The 19,281-nt window shown below is 47.0% G+C and overlaps 9 protein-coding genes across 9 annotated transcripts; 3 read left to right on the forward strand and 6 right to left on the reverse strand.

The window, feature by feature from the left end:
* Nucleotides 1-305: 305 nt before the first annotated feature.
* Nucleotides 306-1,264, forward strand: PENARI_c022G02199 (pyrroline-5-carboxylate reductase family protein; the record flags this gene model as incomplete). The annotated part of the gene is made up of 2 exons (XM_022635326.1): nucleotides 306-351; nucleotides 429-1,264. 2 exons carry the CDS (start codon nucleotides 306-308, stop codon nucleotides 1,262-1,264), a joined length of 882 nt encoding a protein of 293 aa, XP_022484777.1.
* A 493-nt stretch (nucleotides 1,265-1,757) lies between these two features.
* Nucleotides 1,758-2,435, reverse strand: PENARI_c022G00575 (cupin domain-containing protein; the record flags this gene model as incomplete). Its single annotated transcript, XM_022635309.1, has 1 exon — nucleotides 1,758-2,435. One exon carries the CDS (start codon nucleotides 2,433-2,435, stop codon nucleotides 1,758-1,760), a length of 678 nt encoding a protein of 225 aa, XP_022484730.1.
* An 871-nt stretch (nucleotides 2,436-3,306) lies between these two features.
* PENARI_c022G06223 (flavin-containing monooxygenase) lies at nucleotides 3,307-5,317 on the forward strand (the record flags this gene model as incomplete). Its single annotated transcript, XM_022635388.1, has 3 exons — nucleotides 3,307-3,682; nucleotides 3,735-4,093; nucleotides 4,151-5,317. The coding sequence occupies 3 exons, from the start codon at nucleotides 3,307-3,309 to the stop codon at nucleotides 5,315-5,317; spliced, it is 1,902 nt and encodes a 633-aa protein (XP_022484779.1).
* Nucleotides 5,318-6,108: 791 nt separating this feature from the next.
* Nucleotides 6,109-7,965, reverse strand: PENARI_c022G10612 (fungal specific transcription factor domain-containing protein; the record flags this gene model as incomplete). Its single annotated transcript, XM_022635444.1, has 7 exons — nucleotides 6,109-6,294; nucleotides 6,345-6,520; nucleotides 6,570-6,816; nucleotides 6,921-7,462; nucleotides 7,516-7,705; nucleotides 7,822-7,889; nucleotides 7,962-7,965. 7 exons carry the CDS (start codon nucleotides 7,963-7,965, stop codon nucleotides 6,109-6,111), a joined length of 1,413 nt encoding a protein of 470 aa, XP_022484816.1.
* A 385-nt stretch (nucleotides 7,966-8,350) lies between these two features.
* PENARI_c022G10253 (fungal specific transcription factor domain-containing protein) lies at nucleotides 8,351-10,816 on the forward strand (the record flags this gene model as incomplete). The annotated part of the gene is made up of 2 exons (XM_022635435.1): nucleotides 8,351-8,493; nucleotides 8,848-10,816. The coding sequence occupies 2 exons, from the start codon at nucleotides 8,351-8,353 to the stop codon at nucleotides 10,814-10,816; spliced, it is 2,112 nt and encodes a 703-aa protein (XP_022484702.1).
* A 253-nt stretch (nucleotides 10,817-11,069) lies between these two features.
* On the reverse strand, nucleotides 11,070-12,149 carry PENARI_c022G04285 (fungal specific transcription factor domain-containing protein; the record flags this gene model as incomplete). Its single annotated transcript, XM_022635358.1, has 1 exon — nucleotides 11,070-12,149. The coding sequence occupies one exon, from the start codon at nucleotides 12,147-12,149 to the stop codon at nucleotides 11,070-11,072; it is 1,080 nt and encodes a 359-aa protein (XP_022484798.1).
* Nucleotides 12,150-13,174: 1,025 nt separating this feature from the next.
* PENARI_c022G04989 (zinc-dependent alcohol dehydrogenase family protein) lies at nucleotides 13,175-14,284 on the reverse strand (the record flags this gene model as incomplete). Its single annotated transcript, XM_022635367.1, has 2 exons — nucleotides 13,175-14,016; nucleotides 14,071-14,284. 2 exons carry the CDS (start codon nucleotides 14,282-14,284, stop codon nucleotides 13,175-13,177), a joined length of 1,056 nt encoding a protein of 351 aa, XP_022484760.1.
* Nucleotides 14,285-15,018: 734 nt separating this feature from the next.
* PENARI_c022G11913 (ankyrin repeat domain-containing protein) lies at nucleotides 15,019-17,336 on the reverse strand (the record flags this gene model as incomplete). The annotated part of the gene is made up of 5 exons (XM_022635459.1): nucleotides 15,019-15,157; nucleotides 15,278-15,463; nucleotides 15,649-16,022; nucleotides 16,818-16,964; nucleotides 17,088-17,336. The coding sequence occupies 5 exons, from the start codon at nucleotides 17,334-17,336 to the stop codon at nucleotides 15,019-15,021; spliced, it is 1,095 nt and encodes a 364-aa protein (XP_022484831.1).
* Nucleotides 17,337-18,552: 1,216 nt separating this feature from the next.
* PENARI_c022G10843 (uncharacterized protein) lies at nucleotides 18,553-18,963 on the reverse strand (the record flags this gene model as incomplete). Its single annotated transcript, XM_022635449.1, has 1 exon — nucleotides 18,553-18,963. The coding sequence occupies one exon, from the start codon at nucleotides 18,961-18,963 to the stop codon at nucleotides 18,553-18,555; it is 411 nt and encodes a 136-aa protein (XP_022484715.1).
* Between the last annotated feature and the right edge of the window lie 318 nt (nucleotides 18,964-19,281).

Below are 19,281 nucleotides of genomic sequence, written 5' to 3' on the forward strand. Positions count from 1 at the left end.
CGTATGATTATTGGTACACCTCCTGCGATGCTTCATTCGGGGTAAATTGGTGGACTTCTGATCCTGTGATTGCCGACTACGTCAGAAGTCAGAAGATGCAAGCAAGACCCGGTAGGCAAAAGATAAATCGCATACTTGGCAGTTTGCTTTTGTCTCGTGGGGAAAGTTATCGGGCGCCTTTTCCGAGGTCTTGCCAATTGGCCTGGTTTTGGTAACATCAAATGCCACTCCGCTCTTAAGTCAATCATATTTCTTGTCTTCGCGAATTCTGAAAACACCAATTTGTTCTCCATCTTCGCCCCAATATGGCGCTAACTCGACGTCCTCTTCGCCTCACATTTCTCGGCTGCGGTAAATAACCCTATCGCATTCTCTTTGTTATTTCATAGCCTCTCTTTTCGGAATTGAAGCGTTAACAAGCTTTTCAGGCCACATTGGCAGTGCTCTTCTTAGAGCCGTGCTTCCATCGGTCACTAAGACTCAGAGCTCAATTTCTAAAATTACGGTTGCGTTGAACGACAAAGAAGCACAAACGCGACTTCAAAAATCTTTCGATGGCAAATTGGATCCCTCAAACTTTCTTTGCAGAAAGAATGTTGAAGCAGTCGAGAATGCAGATGCTGTTCTTTTTGCTTTCCCTCCAGAAAAGATACATGAGGTCCTTGCAGAAGCCGAAATGAGAAAAGCGCTGAGGCATAAAATCATGATCAGCATCCTTGCGCGGACTCCACGAGCTGAAATAGCTCAGATTATAAATGGGCAAGATACCCCTGCAGCCTCAACGGCTGATAACCTCCGAATTGTTCGCGCGATGCCGACTATGGGAACGGAGGTACACGAGTCAGCAACCCTCATTGGCAAGTCCAGCAATCCTCTGGAAAGCGAAGCGGTGGAGCTAGGAGCGTGGATCTTCAACTCCGTCGGCAGGGTCTTCCATGTTACCCATGATTACTTTGATGCCGCAACTGGTATGAGTGCGTTTTCCAACGCATTAACAACTACAGCGGTTCAGGTCATAGCACAGCAGGCTGTCGCGGAAGGTATACCAAAAGACCACGCCATTGCCATTGCATCTCAATGTATTCGAGGAATGGCAAGTCTGATGCTGTCGGGAACAAGTCCTGAGCAGCTGCAGTGGTCTTTGTCTGCTCCAGGAAGCATCACAGGTCAAGCGATATCGAGATTGAAAGAGAGCCAACTCTCAGCAATACTTGAATCGTCGGTCTCTGCCGCAATTCGTAGGGCAAAAGAGTACCGAACATAGTTCTATTTCTCTTTTCTCCAAGCAATTTTCAATCACAACAATATCGAAATACATCATCTCGATGCTACTCCCGAAATTGTCCATGACATCTGGCAAACTTGATAAAAGAATCATCCTAAAAGTCAATGCCACACCACCATTAGATATTTAGCAATTGAGACCTATCCGACGATGAGCGTGGTAATCATATATCAGGTGTCATTAGGCAAAGCCTGCGTTTCTCAGAATTGGTGCATGGTTTCAGTAATTTTGTGTAATTCCTTTGAATTAATAATTCAAATTTATTTGCGTGCACAATTTGGACTAGCTTGGTATTTCTCATATAGACTAGTTATAATGTAGTATACTTCTGCTACAACCGTAAACCGTTTGTCACTGAAGTTTTAGAACTAGTACTACATTCGATGCTGGAGACGAGAACGAACATTTGCAATTTAGTAAACCTGACTAATTCAAATTGATTCTTTGGGTCCGAAATGTACTCAATACAGACTTATAGACGAGCCCTGGGCTTCTCATTGCTTCCATGCCACCTTTTACAAAGCCCAATCTCCTGGCTTCCAAAAACAGGATCATACTTCGGCTTCGGAACCGCCCATACCTTTTCAAAATTCCCTCCAGTCGCAATAAAGTCCCAGTCACCTCCACTGTAAGCTCCCATCATTGTAAAACCATCCAACTTGATTTCGCATAGTGCTTTCTTCGGGTCGTCAGCCTCGATACCATGTCCTTTCCCCGGTGACAAAAGTGCGAAGTCAGCCTTGGGCCTAGTATTATGTGTCTTGTGTGCCACGCCAGCTGGTATTATAAACACGTCCCCAGCTTCAGCTTCCAGTAAGACACCTCCTTCTTCCCAAGCGGAGTTATATGTGTTCTCGTTCATATCTGGTGAGGTGTCGGCGACGCCAAATCGGATGCTCGCTGTTCCAGAAAGCACGGCCATACACTCATGTGCTTTTGAATGATAGTGGGACAGTTGTGTGTCGCCGTAGCGAAATATCCAGTTCACGTTCCATTCATTCTTAGTGAACATGTCCCAGACGTCGCCTGGGTCGCAGTGGGAGGAGTCGACATTCTTGGTCAAAACGCTTTTATAGTGGAGTAGAGGCCAAGGCGAGTTCGGGATGAGGTTTGTGGGGAAAAGATGATATTGTCTCACTTCGACGGCCATATTGATGACTTGCTTTTGTTTAAGTCGTTGTTTGTGGTACTGCGGGGTTCTTGACTGGACAAATCCGGATATTCAGAAGCGACATTCATAGGGTCGTCGGTGTCGGCTCATCATCAATTAAGTAGCTTTGTTTGAGAGCCGAGGGCCAACCAGGATGACATAAGACCGTCATCGGAAGAGTATCCGATCTGGGTAGAGAGCATCTGTTCATTATCGGATGAACTTTGAACTTTGCTCACGTCTCGGACTGGACATGTCTATGTTGGTATTCCCGTACCATGATGGAGCCAAAGGACGATATCACAGGTGAAATTCCTCTCTTCCTCAACCTATTCTTTTGGCAAGTATCTAACTAGCTTATTTCCGGAGCTACGTGGGTGAATTAAATTAGAGCCTTGCAAGGCGAACCTTCACTTTGCCAATCTCAACTGGCAAGGCGAAATAATTATATCTCATAGAGTATCATAAGATCAAAATACATTCATCTCTTAGCAATGCTAATGCACCAAGGACCTCTGGTCCCGTGACCGGTCCTATATATCTCCAGACGTGGCGACCTAAAAGCATAATCAGTCCAGGTGACAGTCCGGAATCCCTTCCGATACAATTTTAGAACACGGTATCAACTAATAGGTCGCAGGCAATCCGACTCAGTATCTCGGCCAACTAGAATAAAAAACAAAGTCAAAGTAAGAGGGGTTCATGCGGGTACGGAAAAGTCGGAGTTACTGTCTAACCTCAAACTATTTACACGTAACCGGATACCCATCCGAAGAACTGATATCTTCCTATGCTCACCTGAATCTTGGTATAAAAATACCCATGGGAGGTAGGTTAAGTAAATTATAGGAAATCACTTGTGATATTCATCATGACTTCTTTGACCGACATTCCCGTTTCTGTAACTCCTCAGGTTGTCAACGGAAAAGAGTATACAACAGTCACTATCGAAGACAATTTTTCGTCAAGTGAGGGAAGCGTGAGATCGGAAAACCAAAAACAAGTTGTTACCTCAAAAGGCGGAATCTCTGAGGAAAAGCACAAGACTTTCACTCCACTCATCTCAGAGCGAGCTGTGGATCAGCCACGACCTCTCAAGGTTATCTACATCGGCGCTGGCATCTCAGGAATTATTGCTGCTATCAAATTCCGCGAAGCCGTTCCTGACTTGGACCTGACAATTTATGAGAAGAATCCTGAGCTTGGGGGGACTTGGTATGAAAATCAGTATCCGGGCTGTGCATGTGGTGAGTGAGCAAGATCGCTGGCAGTCAGGCTAGAAATGCTAATGTAATCTAGACGTTCCATCGCACGTGTACCAGTTGAGTTTCGAGTCATGGACAGGCTGGAGCCATTTCTTCTCCGGCGCAGATGAAATTCGAGAGTACTGGAACCGAGTAGCTCAGAAGTATAATGTTCGAAAGCACATCAAGTTCCAGAGCCGCTGCGTTGGAGCACGCTGGAATGATTCGATAGGGAAATGGTTTGTGCAGATCTTCGACGAGAAAACCGGATCAGTATTTGAAGATTCCGCCGATATTTTTATGACAGGAACTGGACTGTTGAATGAATGGAAGTGGCCATCCATTCCTGGCCTGCATAGTTTCAAAGGCAAATTACTTCACAGTGCCTGTTGGGATAGCACTTATGATATGAAGGTAAGATTAAATCCTAAAATCGGCCCGAGAATTCAATGCCTGATCAATAATATACAGGACAAAAACATCGCTGTAATTGGAGCTGGTAGCAGTGGTATCCAGATTGTGCCCGCTCTCCTGGACAAGGTCAAAAGTATGGATCATTACGTCCGCAGCAAGACCTGGATCTCCAACCAACATGGCGGAAAGATTTTATCAACACGCACAGACGGTAAAGGAGGAAATTTTGCTTATAGCAGCGAGGAAAGGCAGGCCTGGCAAAGCGATCCTGCCTCTTACATTGAATACCGCAAAGGGCTTGAGTTGGAGCTACAGACGCTATACTCCAAAACGCAAACAAGTAGCGCTCTCCAGGCCTCTTCTCGGGCTCAATATAAAGCGGATATGGAGCGCAGGTTGAAGGACAAGCCGGAACTTCTGGGAAATTTGCTTCCCGATTTCCCTCCACTTTGCAAGCGTCTCACCCCGGGACCAGGTTACCTAGAGGCCCTGACTTCACCCAAGGTGAACGTCATCACCACAGGGATTGATGCAATTGAAGAGACAGGCGTTGTGACTTCGTGTGGGACGCATCGAGCGGTGGATGCCATTATCTGTGCCACAGGGTTTCAGACAAACCCTGGAGGTGGATTCCCTATAATCGGTCGACGCGGAGTCAATCTACGCGAGAAGTACAGTGAGCGACCAGAAACCTACCTCGGAATCTCGACCAATGGATTCCCGAATTTCTTTCAGTCTCTAGGGCCGAATTCATTCCAAGGTGCTGGAAATCTACTCATCACGATGGAGCAAGTTCATACCTATGTTGCAGAGATCATCTCAAGAATGGCCTATGATAATATAGGTCTTGTCGAGCCGAAAGAATCACAAGTCAAAAACTTTACAAGGTTCTCTGACAAGTACTTTGAGCGCACTGTTTACAGTGCTGAATGCGCAAGTTGGTACAAGTCCTCGCCACCGGGGTCATCCCTCGAAGAGCGAAAGAGAGGCCGAGTGACTGCACTATGGCCTGGTAGCAGCCTCCATGCTCTGAAGGCGTTGCAGAAAGTCAGATGGGAGGACTACGACCTACATTCATATGATGGCAATGATTTTGGTTGGTTCGGAAATGGGTGGGTGATGGCTGAGCAGAAGCACCATATCGATAGCGCAGCACTCATCGGCTACCTGGACCGTACGGAATTTGTGGATGAAGTAGATACAAATAGTCCTCACGATGCCTAGAAGTTTTAATCTTCCTGAGAGGATATCCACATGGCTTGTTTTACAAATATTTGTTTGTCCCTAATAGGATGCAAGGATAGCTTGTCCATATGATTCATGAACCAAACACACCTTCCTTTCGTATAGAGTACATAAATCGTCTTCTGGGTAGCTGAGCATCATCTAAAAGGCATCGCTCGCATTGGCATGTGGTAGTAAATACATATTCAACTCTTAGGATATCACTCCCCTCCAATAGTCCCGAATAAAAAGCTACTGCTGGGCAGATCAACCCAATCCAGTAAGTTCCCACCATCTAACATGTTGGCGGCTTCCAGCAAATGAGAGGGTGAAATGTTGTTAGCCCAGTGGTCCGCATCGGGAGCTTCTTCTTCACAAGTTTCCCTCGAGCCCTCAACTTGGTTGCCTTGCCCTAAATAGGGATTCCATCCATCACTCGGTAACCTTGATGCCAGGTTAGTGTCTGGCAAGTTACTTGATTGGAGCTGCCGAGGGTTTGAGGCATTGATCAGAGACGACGAGGGGGACGTTTTCAGGTTTGCACAAAGTGTTTCCAATTGTTGAATTTTCCTCTTTTTGTCAAGGGCTATCAAATTTCCATGATCAGTCATCCGATCTAAAACACAGAACAACATGTCAAGATATGACGTCCGGTTCGCAATCAATGGAAGGCTGATTAGTGAGGCCATAGTGATGACAAGGCCGGCGGAGACGGCGCTTTCCAAATCAAACGGCAAAAAGCACTCTATGACAGATTAGAACAACTGTTTGTTGACACATCGGAAGGGGCTTTAGTTGATACCTAACAGATTCTGCTCTTGCAGAGATCCCAAAATCTGTGAGGTCTTCTTTGCTGATTCGAGACAAATTTGTAGAAGTAATTGGATAGGCGCGGGAACTCGGATCTGAGGGTCCGTTGATTTGGCACGAATTTCAACTAGCATGAACAAAAACGGCCGAGTAGCAAGCATGATACACTGATATTGGTGTTACTAACTAGCGGCTTCAGCACTGAATGGGAACTGACCTGATGGTATAGCAAATTTAAGTATCCTGCTACTCGAGAGATGCCGCTCAGGGCTTCTTGGTCAGGTACCGGGAAGTTTTCACGGAGTTCAGGGGCCACGTCCGCCACTCTTTGTAGAACGTCCTGTGTGCTTTTCACAAATGTTGATCCCAGATCCCCTTTATCTCTGTAGAGGGCTGTCGTGAAATTAGGGCTTGTCTCCGAGAGAGCTGCTAGCGAACATACCATTCATAATGCGGCTAAGAGCCTTCGACAACTTGACATGAATGACGAGGGTTGCTGTTTTCAGCAATGAATCCGGAAGCAAAGGTAATGAGGCATTGATGTCATTGTCGCTAATGCTAAGAGGCGTACCCATAAGCACGGAAATTTGGCGCTCGAGGATATACACAGTCCACCAGATATTCTGGCATCGCATCAGATCTTGCTCATTTGTGGATCGGGTGGAAAGATCCGTGTGGTAACCATGAACCTGTAATATTCGCAATGCTTGGCCAATCTGAATATTCCGAAAAAGTTCGAGGTAAGTAATCGCTTATAGCAATCATGCAAGACGAGAGCCTAACAGGCACTTACCATGTTATGTGCTGAGGTTCTCCAGTCAATAGACTGCAAGTACAAAGCGAATGCACAGAGAATCTCTGCGGAGGTAGAAGGATCCTTCCACAAAAAGCTATAGTCTGGGAGCATCATAAAAGCAGCTCTAAAAAGCTCAGAACCGGGTGGCATATTCCCGCGGTTTTGTGCCCCAACAAATGCCTTCCCAAGGGCAATGATGACTAGGAAATGTGGAAGCCACAGTCCTGCCGTACGAATATTCTCCGCTGGGTTTTCGTAAAAGTGGTAGAACTGTTTCATAAATTTGGCCTCATCGAACAAATGGAACATTTGCCCGGTATGGAACTTAGTTGCGTTAATGAGGAAGAGCGCATGGTCGATTGCAGGAAGTCCACGGATATCGGGAATGGCTTGACTGCGCAGGCCGTTCCATTCCAAATCGTAGGTCATAGAGTCGATGTCGTTAGCAGCACTTGGGAAAGGGCACTTGTATAATGCCTCGTGTGTCAGATTCAAGAGCCGAATAGTCAGAGACCAAGTTGAAGTATGTCCAAGGTAATCTAGGAGAGTTTATTAGGACATTGTAGGTACAGACGTGAACCAATGACCTTACAGGGTTTTCCGGCTGGATCTGTTATATATTTGGGAGGCCCCGAGGACAAAGGGTTTACCATGCTGACATCCTCATGTTCATCATGTATCAGCATAGATTCAGGGTCTACAATTGCGGCACTTGGTGAATTTCTCACTCCAGAGGAGTACTGCGGTGTTGCGGCTGCCTCAGTCGCGCCTGACAGTCGTTGCTGTAAAGCAAGATTTTGTCTCTCTAGTTCACGATTTCTGTGATGCAACTCTGACAGTCGCTTTCTGGTGATTTGGACTTTTGTAACTTCTTTTTCGAATTGACACTTGGCATTACGTTGTGTACAATTGCGGCATGGACTTTCCCCGGTGCATTTGATCTTGTGTTGGCGACATCGCGAGCAGCTATGTGATATATCCCTTAGTCAGTGATGGTTTCTAGCATGGAATATGACCTCTCCACGATTTGGTACTTACGCATTAACCACCCTCCTGTCTGCCTTTCGTGACGAACTCATCATTATAAGCTATGACTTCAAGTAGCCCGGAGATAACGCATGTTGAAGATTTCTCAGTGTTCAAGGAAATCTGTCCAAACGTACACTGGAACCCCGAACCTCGTTTTCTTACTAACCCGCTTTTCGGCGCTCAGAATTTGGAACCTTATCAATGTCTCTCTTCTTATATGGCTTCTCAGAACAATCAGTCGTTGTCAATCGTGGGATGGATTGTATGCTAAGAGAGAAACGGAGACCAAGAAGAAAGAAGGCAACAAGAGAGGGAGAGCTAAGATAAGGCTACTGGCCGTAGAACTATCAGGCAGGCGGTGATATCGGGCCGAGCGACCGATACGCGGGGAAGTCGGAATGCGCCTCCGTGCTTCGGCCTCCAGCTTCACGCTTATCTCTTACTCAAGCCTCTCGACTTCGTGGACTATTCACCTCTGTGAGAATAATCAATGGCACCGTCCACTTCTACGCCAACCAACCTACACCGCGCACCTGCGTAAGTGCGTACCCCTTGCTGAGTGATTGAGCGTGAAATCAGTACAGCGCTAATGCGATGCCTGCAGTGCTTGTCTGCAATGCCGGGAAGCCAAAGTTCGCTGTCTAGTCTCCCTGCGACCAGGCCGTTGTGATAGATGCAGAACAAATGACACTGAATGCGTTTTTGCGCAGTCGAAAAGGGCCAGAGCGAGAGTCCAGCCATATCCCCAACGTGGAAGACATGGCCCGGAAACTACTGAGCATTGCAATCAATATTCCTTGGATGGGAACACATCTGGTCAAACCCAAACAGGGCCACTGCAATCGGTCTGTGACGATGCAACTGTCCCTACATATCGACCTCCTCATTTCCTTAGCCAGAGGGTCAACTCTACAGACAACATCCAGCAGCTGCCGTCGCAGCACCGCCGACCGATCATTACCAATGCAACTCGAGCAAGAATTATTGCCGCCTTGGCTACTATCAAAGGGAAAAGAGGTTCGCCGTTCACTTTCGTCACCTCGGGAGATAGCCCCTCATTCAGTGCTAGTGGGAATTCAAATGACCGTACTCCAGTCAACCGCCTACAGCAACACACCTTCAAGCAAGACCAAAAGGCACACCCATCTTTAAAGCTTTCTGGGCTGCTAAGACCCTTGAAATTAAGTGTGCCCACTGAAGGTAGTGAAGATGACTGGCGACCGGCTGGCTCCGTCAAAATGCCCAGTTATATCTCTTCTATGACCCTGGGTCAGACTATTGTAGATCCGATCAAGGGAGGAATTATCAGCCCACAGGCATCTCAGGCTTTATTTGAATTTTTCATGGTACAGATGAATGCAAAATGGGAGTATCTTCTCGATCCTCACGTCGATACTCACGATAGCGTTCAAATGCGAAATTCCTTTCTGTTTGCCTCAATTCTCTTTTGTTCATCCAAATTTGCAAATTTTATCGAGGGGAAGGTAGTCTTCACTCCTGATCTATTTCTACAAAGCCGACTTTGTAGCTTAGCACGGAGTTTGGCGATTAAGGCCATTGCCGAGGGCAGCAGATCCATCGAGACAATGCAAGCTTTTTACTTGCTAGTCTGCTGGAAGGATGCAGATGATGATATCTCGTACCTTCACAGCGGTTACGCCTTTCGCATCCTTCATGACCTGGACTTGGAACAAGGTGATAGTGACGGGCGTCAGGTGGCGAGGCAAAAGAGAACATGGCTTGCATTATTTCGGCAGGACAGGCAGCAGAGCCTTTTCTTTGTGCGGAGAGCCTCGCTGAGCCAAGGCGATGAAGATACACCTTCTCTTGGCGACCTTAATGTCTGGCTGAGAATGCCATATGCTTTGCCGTCTGATTTTGCTGCTTGTTGCAGTGCCGATCTACGCTGTATACAATCGAAGTTGCGTCACTTGGTTCAAAGGAGATCGGTAGATATGCTGCCGTGTCTGCTGGAGCTCATGGATGCAGACTTAAGATCATGGAGATTCAAATGGCACAATCACCTTGAAGGCGAAGGACGTCAGCGGCCAGAGGATGACCCAAACCTCAAACCTGAATTTTTATTTCCGGGTAGCCATCATCTCACTACTCTTATGAATGTATGGGAGAGTGGTGTCAGACTCAATGTGGCTTCTTCCATATTCCGCCAAGCTTTGATGGCTTCTGTGTCCCCATCCGTGGATCTCAATAACCAGTCAGCCCGTTCAACAGTGGACATTGACCTGTCAACCACACAAGAAGTCTTGTCGCAGAACCTGCCAGGGTTGACGAGTAGTGTGGAAGGTGCTTTTGGAACATTGCGCCATTTGATGAACTTTCCGCCAAGCGACCTAAGACTAGCTCCTGATGCCGTTCTTTTGCTCGCCCCAAACGCAGCATTATTCTTATGCTTGCTTCTTTGTCTCCCAGGAAATGGTGTTATTGGCGAAGCCTTCCAGAAGACAACAGTCGACCTTATTCGAGATATCGCCCAGCACATAGGGCAGTGTATCCAATCACCACAAGATACAGTCGCCCTACATTTTGCATACCTAGAGTCGCTGGTAGAGCTTTTCGATTCAACCGACCAACAAGAACTTCGAATGCAACCAGCCTTCGACATGACGAATTTGCCTGTGGGCGCGGTTGAACAGAACTATAATGATGCACCGTCGCAATCATCTCATGGGTTGACTGGGGGGATTAGCACACACAGCTATAACGTGGCGCAAAATGATGCCATCTTGGGTATTGCTGATGATTATAGCCAGAACTTGCATATGCAAAGTCTGGCTAATCTGCTGGATGGTTACCTCTTCTGGGAAGTGCCCTCTATAACTGGTGATATGAATCTTGGCTCGTAGATTTCACTACTTACCGTGGCACCTTATCACTCCTAGAAATGGCCAGATGCACACGCTGTAATGGACTGATACTACTATAACACCTTCTCGATATCACACTGGGGTACTGCAGCCTATAAAAGTCTAGTCAACTCCTCTTTAATTTCCCTCGTCTATCTGACAGGACTAACGAGAAAGATAGCATGTGTTCATAGAATAACTTAAAGCACTCGGCAAAAGATCGAATCGAGCTATCACTGTCTAAAGACAACGTTCATGTCAAAAGCAGCTCCCCTCCATTATTGTCAATTGCATCTTGCCAGTCAACGTCATAAGTTTCCTGGTGATATTGGCGACGTTTCCAAACATCCTCGAGCACCTCTAATGCCCGCAGAATATTGTGGAAATGGCGCTTTTCTAGCATGAGTTGCAGCCGCGTACGGACGAGATCGATATGCAATGGGTCCATAGCCTCACCACCAATGAGGAAAAGAGGAAATAAAAGGGCAGCCTCTGGGAACCCGCTCAATGGGACGCGGGTAACAAATTGTAGAGTTGAAGCGACTTCGGTTTGAATCTTGGAGTGCAGCAAACGGTGAAAATCTCGGTGTTGGTCCGCAGGGGAGGAATAAGGAAGCAGTCGCATCCCGCGAAGAGTCTGGCGGTAGAGAAAAAGTAAACCGGCCCCACGATAGGTATATGCCAACGCTGTTAATGTTAAACTTCCATCTTTGTGACATGTCCAAGTTCGAAGAGCCCGCTCCATCACCTGGAACGACTTTTGTGTGTTTGAGGGGTCTGCCTCGTTCATCAAAACGTAGCTATTGGCTAATCTCAAAACGTCAAGACAGCTTATTTCTGAAAGAAGGATCAGAACCTCGGAAGCCAAGCCAAGGTAAGTGTCAACCTCATCGGTTATACCCTTCAAGTAGCAAGCGTTGATCAAAGGAGGCTGTCCTAGAGTCACGCTGCCCAGGACGTCGTGATATGCAAAATTGCGTAGTATCCACCGGCCCTCTGGACTCTGCTTCAACGCCTCCGGTCCGTGTAACAAATGGCCCCCAGAGATATTTCGGCGCTGAGCAGACAAGATAATATGTTTAACACCACCCAAATGATTGAGCCATTTCGTATGATCGCCGAGACAGACTTCGGATGTCATTAGCACAAGACTAGCGGCTGCGTTAGACTCACGGAGAGTCTCATCGGGAGATGAAACGGCTTTTGAAAGTTCTAGTAGTGCTTTTGATCGCGCTTCCAGTGCGGTGATATGATAGGAGCTGTCAACAGACGACAGATGTCCACACGACCAAGCGACCAAGGCGTGTGCAAGAGCTGGGGACTCCGTGGTCATTGGGAGAAAGTATTTAGGGATGTCAACATTTTATTGACTCGATTGAAGATCTCCTTCAAATATAACGTACCAGTGAGAAATGAATTGTTTTGTTGGCTAACGGTCAAAAGTTGAGACAGGACATTAATGTAAAATTTGAGAGCGTATCGTCGTCTAGAGGCATCTGTCGCTGCATATTCATCCAAAGGAAGATAACTTGATGATACCTCCGTGCATAGAGCTGAAATATGTATAGCTGTTCCGTTGCGAGGTTTTGACTCCTCCGAAGATGTTGAAGGTGGCACTATCTGGCGCACCGGTTCGCGGACACACTTGAGATTGAGACGTCTGCATGCCCCACAAATGGGAAAAGTATTGGGCACACATTTCTTGTGTCTAAGGGGGTCGTCAATGACCAAGTGATGAACCTGAGTCTGCGTAGAACCCTACCTGTGGCGACAGGTTAAGCAGCCAGTGTTGTCATGCTTAGAGCCATTTCGGCGTTTTATATCCTTGGTGATTCCAAAAATGGCATTTAAATCCTTCGTTTATCGATCAGAGGTTCGTCCTTGTGCCATCTGGGAACTTGGCAATAGCGAAACGTACTTTTTCTCCAAGATAACGGCCAACGGAAGGGAGTCAGGTGACTAGCGCTGATAAATCACGGAGTTAAGAAGGCGGTCAGTCTCCCAGTAAATATCCTTTCTTTACTATCAACACTGGAGACTGCGCAACAAGGAGGTGAAAAGGGATTAGCGATATATTCATGAGGACGGTACATGAGAAACAGTATACTCGCTCTAAGGGATATAGATATTGGGTGAAATTTGCTCAAATACTTCATGATGGTACTATGTGCACATCCGTAACCCTCTTTGTATATATTGACTGAATCTTGAACAGTAGTTGTCCGAGCGGATTCGAATGACATCGTGACTCTTACTAGAAAGACCCTCTCGATTGAGAAATATGTATTGAGCGGAAAGAAACTAAAAAGGACAGATAACGCAGCAAAATTAGATGGTCACATCTTGCTATCATCAAGCTCAGGGCACACGGATGACAACCTTTCCAGTATGCGTCGAACTCCACAGGTGCTCATACGCGGCTCTGGCCATGTCGAACCCGAAGATGCGATCAATCACCGGCCTAATAGTCTTGGCATCAAAACATTCCAACATATCTTGCAGCTGCTCCCGCGAACCCACCACCACTCCACGCACAATACAGAGTCGATCCAAGGCCAGAAACGCGGCATCTGGCCCTCGAAGATCTTTTCCTGCGCCCAGAGGATCCGGGTTCGTGATATGCCCAATACAATGGATAATCCCATGCAATGCGATGGCATCAAATGATGCCTGCAAAGTGAGAGTTCCACCAACTTCGATTATGTGGTCAGCTCCGTGGCCGTTCGTGATTCTCTTCACCTCCGCAGCCCAGTCTGGGTTTGTCTTGTAATTGACTGTGTGGGTTGCACCCAATTGTTTCGCTTTGACTAATTTGTCATCTGATGACGATGTCACAATAGTTTCTGCACCAGCTGCAACAGCAATCTGCAACCCAAAGGTTGAGACGCCACCAGTGCCTTGTAAGACAACAGTCTGACCGGGCCGGATAGGGCTCAATCCGTACAATGCATTCCAGGCAGTAAGGGCCGCACACGGGAGACAGGAGGCTTCTTCGAAAGAGAGATAATCTGGAATGCGAACAACTCCCGTTTTTGGGAAAATAAAAAACTCCCCCAAAAGACCTTGGATCTCCCCTCCGAGTTGGGATAAGAGAGATTGAGGGTTGAGTCGGCCAGCTATATGGTCTTGGGTGAAGTTGGCAAGAACCCGGTCACCAACCTTCCATTCAGTGACACCTTCGCCGACTTCCTCAACGATACCTGGGAAATTATTAGATCAGAGCAACTGGAACGATTACGGGAAATGAGCTTTACCTGCACCGTCACTGCCGGGCACAAGGGCATCGGGGCCAGGAAAGGGGTAAGTTCCCATAGCAATGATGCCATCTCTCCAGTTTAAAGAGACCGCCTTGATTCGTACCAGGATCTGCCCATAATTGGGAGAAGTCTTGGGAACATCACGGAGGGTCAGGCATTGGAATCCCCGCTTCTCGGGGAGAAAATATTGTTTAAAAGTTGATTGAGGCATAATTCAATACAGAATCGAGGAAGAAAGTAGATCGAGAGTACTCTCATTCACGAGGTCTCAAAGTCGTTGGGCGAGGAAATTTATATACTTCAAGTGAGAAGCCAACTCCACTTTGGATGTTGGCCCTCCCGCCAAATACGCCGGATACGCCAGATACGCCCATCACGCCGCGATAACGCTGATAAATTGGCCACTTTCCATGGGCTAATCAGATCTAGGAATTGATATTGGTAAATAAGAAAATAATATCAAAAAGCTCAAAATGACACTTCCTAATGACAATTAGATGTTAGCACAGGTATACGCCTACCTAGGTGAGTATGCACTTATATTGTCAACCCAGTGTAGCTTCAGTTGCAATACGCGCATGCACTGCTATTTTAAATCGTCTTTTACAACCTTCTTTTATTGCAGTTGTTCTCATTTCTCACGGCTACGGAAGATGTGACTTAAGAAAAGGAACTTGAAACCGGAACGGTGAAACCATGAACTTCTGTCATGGACCCGTATATGTATAATCTGCCGAGAACTCGTACACTTTACCCAACCAATCGCGCATAATATCCAGGTCCATTTAAATGCGCGGCGCTCGAAGGTGCGGGAGGTGCGACCGTCGGGGGCGGTACCGGAGCGGACCAACCAACGATCCGGCTCGCTGCGGCTGCCAAGCGAATGGTCCGTGAGCGGATCTAGGACCGCTGGAAGAAGCAGTGGGAGAGCGAGAGGCAAAGCGATTAGTGGAATCCAATGCGTCTCCGCTGGTGCGTCTTTGTGTAGACGGTTTGATGGACATCCAAAGCTGGCCACGGGACGTCTTTGACGAGCTTCTCGGGTATTTCTGCTGGAGCCTTCTGGGCGTAGGCCTCCTTCAACCTTCATGACAACAAAGTCCCGGGAGTCACCAAATTAGCCACCTTCCAGTTAATGCCGAAATCGCCTGATCAGTGTGAGGGACGGAAGTTGAGGCCGACGTCGACCAAAGGGCCATCATACTGCCATTCTCGAAGGTCCTTCGGGTTGACAGTATAGACAAAAACGGTTGGTGTTTGGGCAACAATGCCACCAGAAATAAGGCCACATAGGTCGGACTGCTTGTTTTTAGAACACTCTGCTGTCCTCGAATCCAGCTTGCGAAGCTGGGATCTCTCCATCCTGTTACGGAGAGATCCTGGGGCGGACCTGGGAGGATCGGGTTGCATGCCTGGCGTTCCCATGTCTTGCCACCATCACACGACATTCCCAAAGTGTGGTGAGAGTGCAACTTCCTGGATCCACCCGTGTCCTGGCACGCCATGGGCTTTTCTTTGCCATGCCCAGAATCACACGATGTGTATTGAGGACGCTAATCAAAGCCAACGTCTTACCTCTGGGTATTCAAATCGACAATTTCGAACGCAGAGGAGTTAAAATGAGCTAGAGACTGGGCAGAGATCGCCTCCTGATCAACTTGCTCGGATCGGCTCTCTGTGACGTCTATCTTGCGCAGACTCTTGACAATCTCACTGTCCCGTACTTGCATTATATCCATCAACTCTCGAAACCAGGACATTCGTCTTTCATACCAGCGGTCCTTTGCAAGATTAGTCGGTCTATTTCTGCTCCGGAAGTATTCGTGCTGTAACCAGAAAGCATATTCGGCCATCGGCGTTGACAAATCAATCATTGGCTCACTACCAGGGCTGACAATTGTGACATTGTCTACAAAGCGATCGTTTTTGTGATCCACTCCGCGAGTCAACTGTCCTGTTAGCATATAGTCTTAATTTTCTTTGTTGGGTCCTTCGCCTTCACTCACTTGGTTGAGTTGTCTTCTGTCGCGTCTTTTCTCTCTTGCCTTTGTCACTTCAAATTTGTGCTTTCTTTTCAAAAGAACCATCCACTGAGACCTAAGGCTGTCCAAGCTCTGGTGTTTCCACGACTGCATATCTTCTTCTAGTATCTCGAGGAACTCCTCTTCCTCATCGAGTATCTCCCTGACATCTTCATTCGAAAGGACTCTCGGTCTGAACAGACCATAGTCTCTCACACGTACCCCTCTTCCTCTATGGCAGCAAGAATGTGTGATACCAATCATGTCGGATTGGGTCCTGCGAAGGAAGGATAAAAGCATCAATTTTGACGCTTCAAGGCCTCGGAATTCTTCCACCATTGAGAGCCACTCAAAAGCCCACACAAATCCAGTCCGACTCCCATATAGATCGAAATTAAACCCAAAGTCAAATGCTGAAGATGTATGGCAGCCATTGCCATCAAGGCACGGGCAGTCGCAGCTGTCAGAAAGGAAAACATCAGCCCCTCGAGCCAAGCACAGCTTGATTGAATCAATAGCATCCCAAATCAACCAGCTATGTTTTCCCAGCTGCGAAATCAGATGGAAAATAATAGTACGTCCGTCAACGTCAGCGTGATTCACATTGCTTCCATTCTCGAGGCAATATTGAATCAATTCGGCATTTGGGCATTGCACGAATGAATGTATTGCAAGCTTCCCATCACTGTTTGCTTGATTGAACCCACTAAAACCGCGACGAACAAGAGACTGGGCCTCCTTCTGGTTTCGGACGTAGTGTAGTAGGTTTTCGTGAATTGTGCCTTTGTTGCGATTCTCGAATGTGAGATTCACATCTTCACAGAGGTTAACCAGATTTTCAAAGTATTCGGCCCTTCTCAGGTCATCGATCTGCGTGTGGTCGACAATCAGTGCCATTAAGGCGTGAATAACGAAATATTGAAAGGTCCTCCCAGTATAGCATGATTGCATTGTTTGCAGAGATTTGAAGACAAGATTCCAATGACCACGTACGGATGCATATGCGACGAAATTCCGGCCCCAGCGTGTATCTGAGATGGTGGTGTCCGCACCTCGGAGGATAAGCATTTGGACAACTTCGCTATTTCCCATCCCGGCTGCGTACATCAAAGGAGTGATCCCATGTTTATCAGTGGTGTCTATGCTATGCCCAGCATCTAACAGAAGACTTGAAATATCCCGATTAACGCTCGCAAGATGTAAGGGTGTCTGGCCTAGGAAGTTCCGATCTTCCTCTAGCATGTCGGAAGAAGAGATCAACCTACGAACATTTTTGACCGACTGGAGTAAAATCGCATCGTGCAGTGCCGTGGCCCCCGCAAATCCTTGCTATCGGTTAAAAGCGTCATTATTTTGAGATTTTATGAGACTCACCAGGGCTAGCCTTTGCTAGAGTGGCAAGATACTTGATGAAGAATGGATCAGGAGTCAATTCTTCTGATGACCAATTTGGCGATAACGGCAAGGGCCATTTTTGAAACAATGGTGAATCTATATTGCTGGGATCAAATCCACATTCAAGAATCGCATCAAGCAAATCAAGATGGGATCCCTCTCCTATCCAAGCTACGCATTGAAGGAGGAAGCTAGATAACGCAGGTTAGTCCCACTTATATCATAACGATATGGAGTTGGAAAAACCTTTGATCCTGATTTTCAAGTGTCATGCCAAAATCACGAACTAAAGTCCTCAAAAGAGCGAACTGTTTATTTTGATTCCTCCAAGGCCCATAAGTGAGAAGCTCCTTTGTAGTGTCAGTTTAGACTAGACAGGGCAGCTAGGTTAAGCTGACGTACCTGGACATAACCCTTCCCGTCCGGGTTTCTATGGTTCTTAAGACCATTGTCCAAACGATACAGTTCGTGAAAGCGCTCTCGGGCTTGAGAAGGCGTAAAATTGGCGTCATTTTGGCACTTCCAGAGTATCTCAAATCCCGCAGATGTATAGTTTACCACCCTTTCTAGACTAAGGGCTGGTTGGATGGTGTACGTGCCAGTGCCTGACACCAACTTTAACCCTATAACGAGTGCAAATGGAATTTGAAACTTGTTCAAGGCATAGCGTACTTTCCAAGAAGGGCTCCTCGCAGTGCATTCTTTGTTGTCGCATTTTCCAAGCAAAGCCGAAAACGGCGTGAACTCGAAACCCCAGTAGTGTCCTTTGATATTTTCAGTTAGATGACATGAGCAATGGCAGTATTGCCGACTGCATGACGCTCGTTGAACGTGGGTGGCTCTTCTAACGACCAAGGTTGCCGTATTTTGCTCTCGTGGGTCAGAGTCGTGTATGAAGGAACTGCTCCGGGAAATTGATTGGGTCAAAGCAGGTGCAGAGGTGCTTTCCCCCGGTGGACCTCCTACGGTATCCCTCGGGTCTTGGATGTTGTAAAGTAAAAGCAATCTGTACGATCAATTAGAATCAGCCAAAATTCTGGTTCGTTGTCGGGAGTTTTGGAGCTCACAAGTTCAGTGTCTTGGTCACGAGGTCAAGCTTAGATTCGATTTTTTCGACCTCCCGGCGAATATCCCGTGAAAATAGTAGTTTCACCGACTTCAAACCGGCTCGCTTGGCAGATGGCATGTTTGTAATTCTCTGTAAAAGATCGCCTAGACCAAGGTCAATGATGCTGTAGGTCTCCTGACATTTCAAAATCGCTTGATCGACCGCGGGATGCCCCTCTAGGGACTGGGCAGACCCTAATATTAAGCGAAGAATATTGAGGTGACCAGTCAATGATTCAATCGAAACTGCAGCTTCAGTCCGGTTGTACCTATAGATAGCGTTCAGAGCATCAAGCTTTTCCACAACTTGAGTTGCAAAAGCAGCAAGGCCAACAACAGCAGAAGCAGCTCCTAGAATTTCTGCCATGTCGCGCGTCACCCTTGGAGATTCTCGTGATGATAACTTGAAAGATCAAATATTCTTGCTTTGAGACACAAAGGGAAATGAAGCAGGTTAAGAATCTGCGAGCACCGGGGAGTTAGTGAGATGGCATTTAGCGCTTTACTCAGCTGCACTGCCTCCTATTTCAGCTAAAGAAGCCGCAAAATGGATGGACAAATCATTTCGCAGCTCATGTGTTGGATATTCTGTTGGCGCGCGCGAAGAAGTCAATTATTCACTTTCTCTTCGCCTGCAGTAGTCCCGTTTCACTCTTAGATTTCCATAATTGGAATCAGCCTCCAC

This window comes from Penicillium arizonense (assembly GCF_001773325.1).
Source record: "Penicillium arizonense strain CBS 141311 chromosome Unknown PENARI_contig022, whole genome shotgun sequence".
In the NCBI taxonomy this organism is placed as follows: Eukaryota; Fungi; Ascomycota; class Eurotiomycetes; order Eurotiales; family Aspergillaceae; genus Penicillium; species Penicillium arizonense.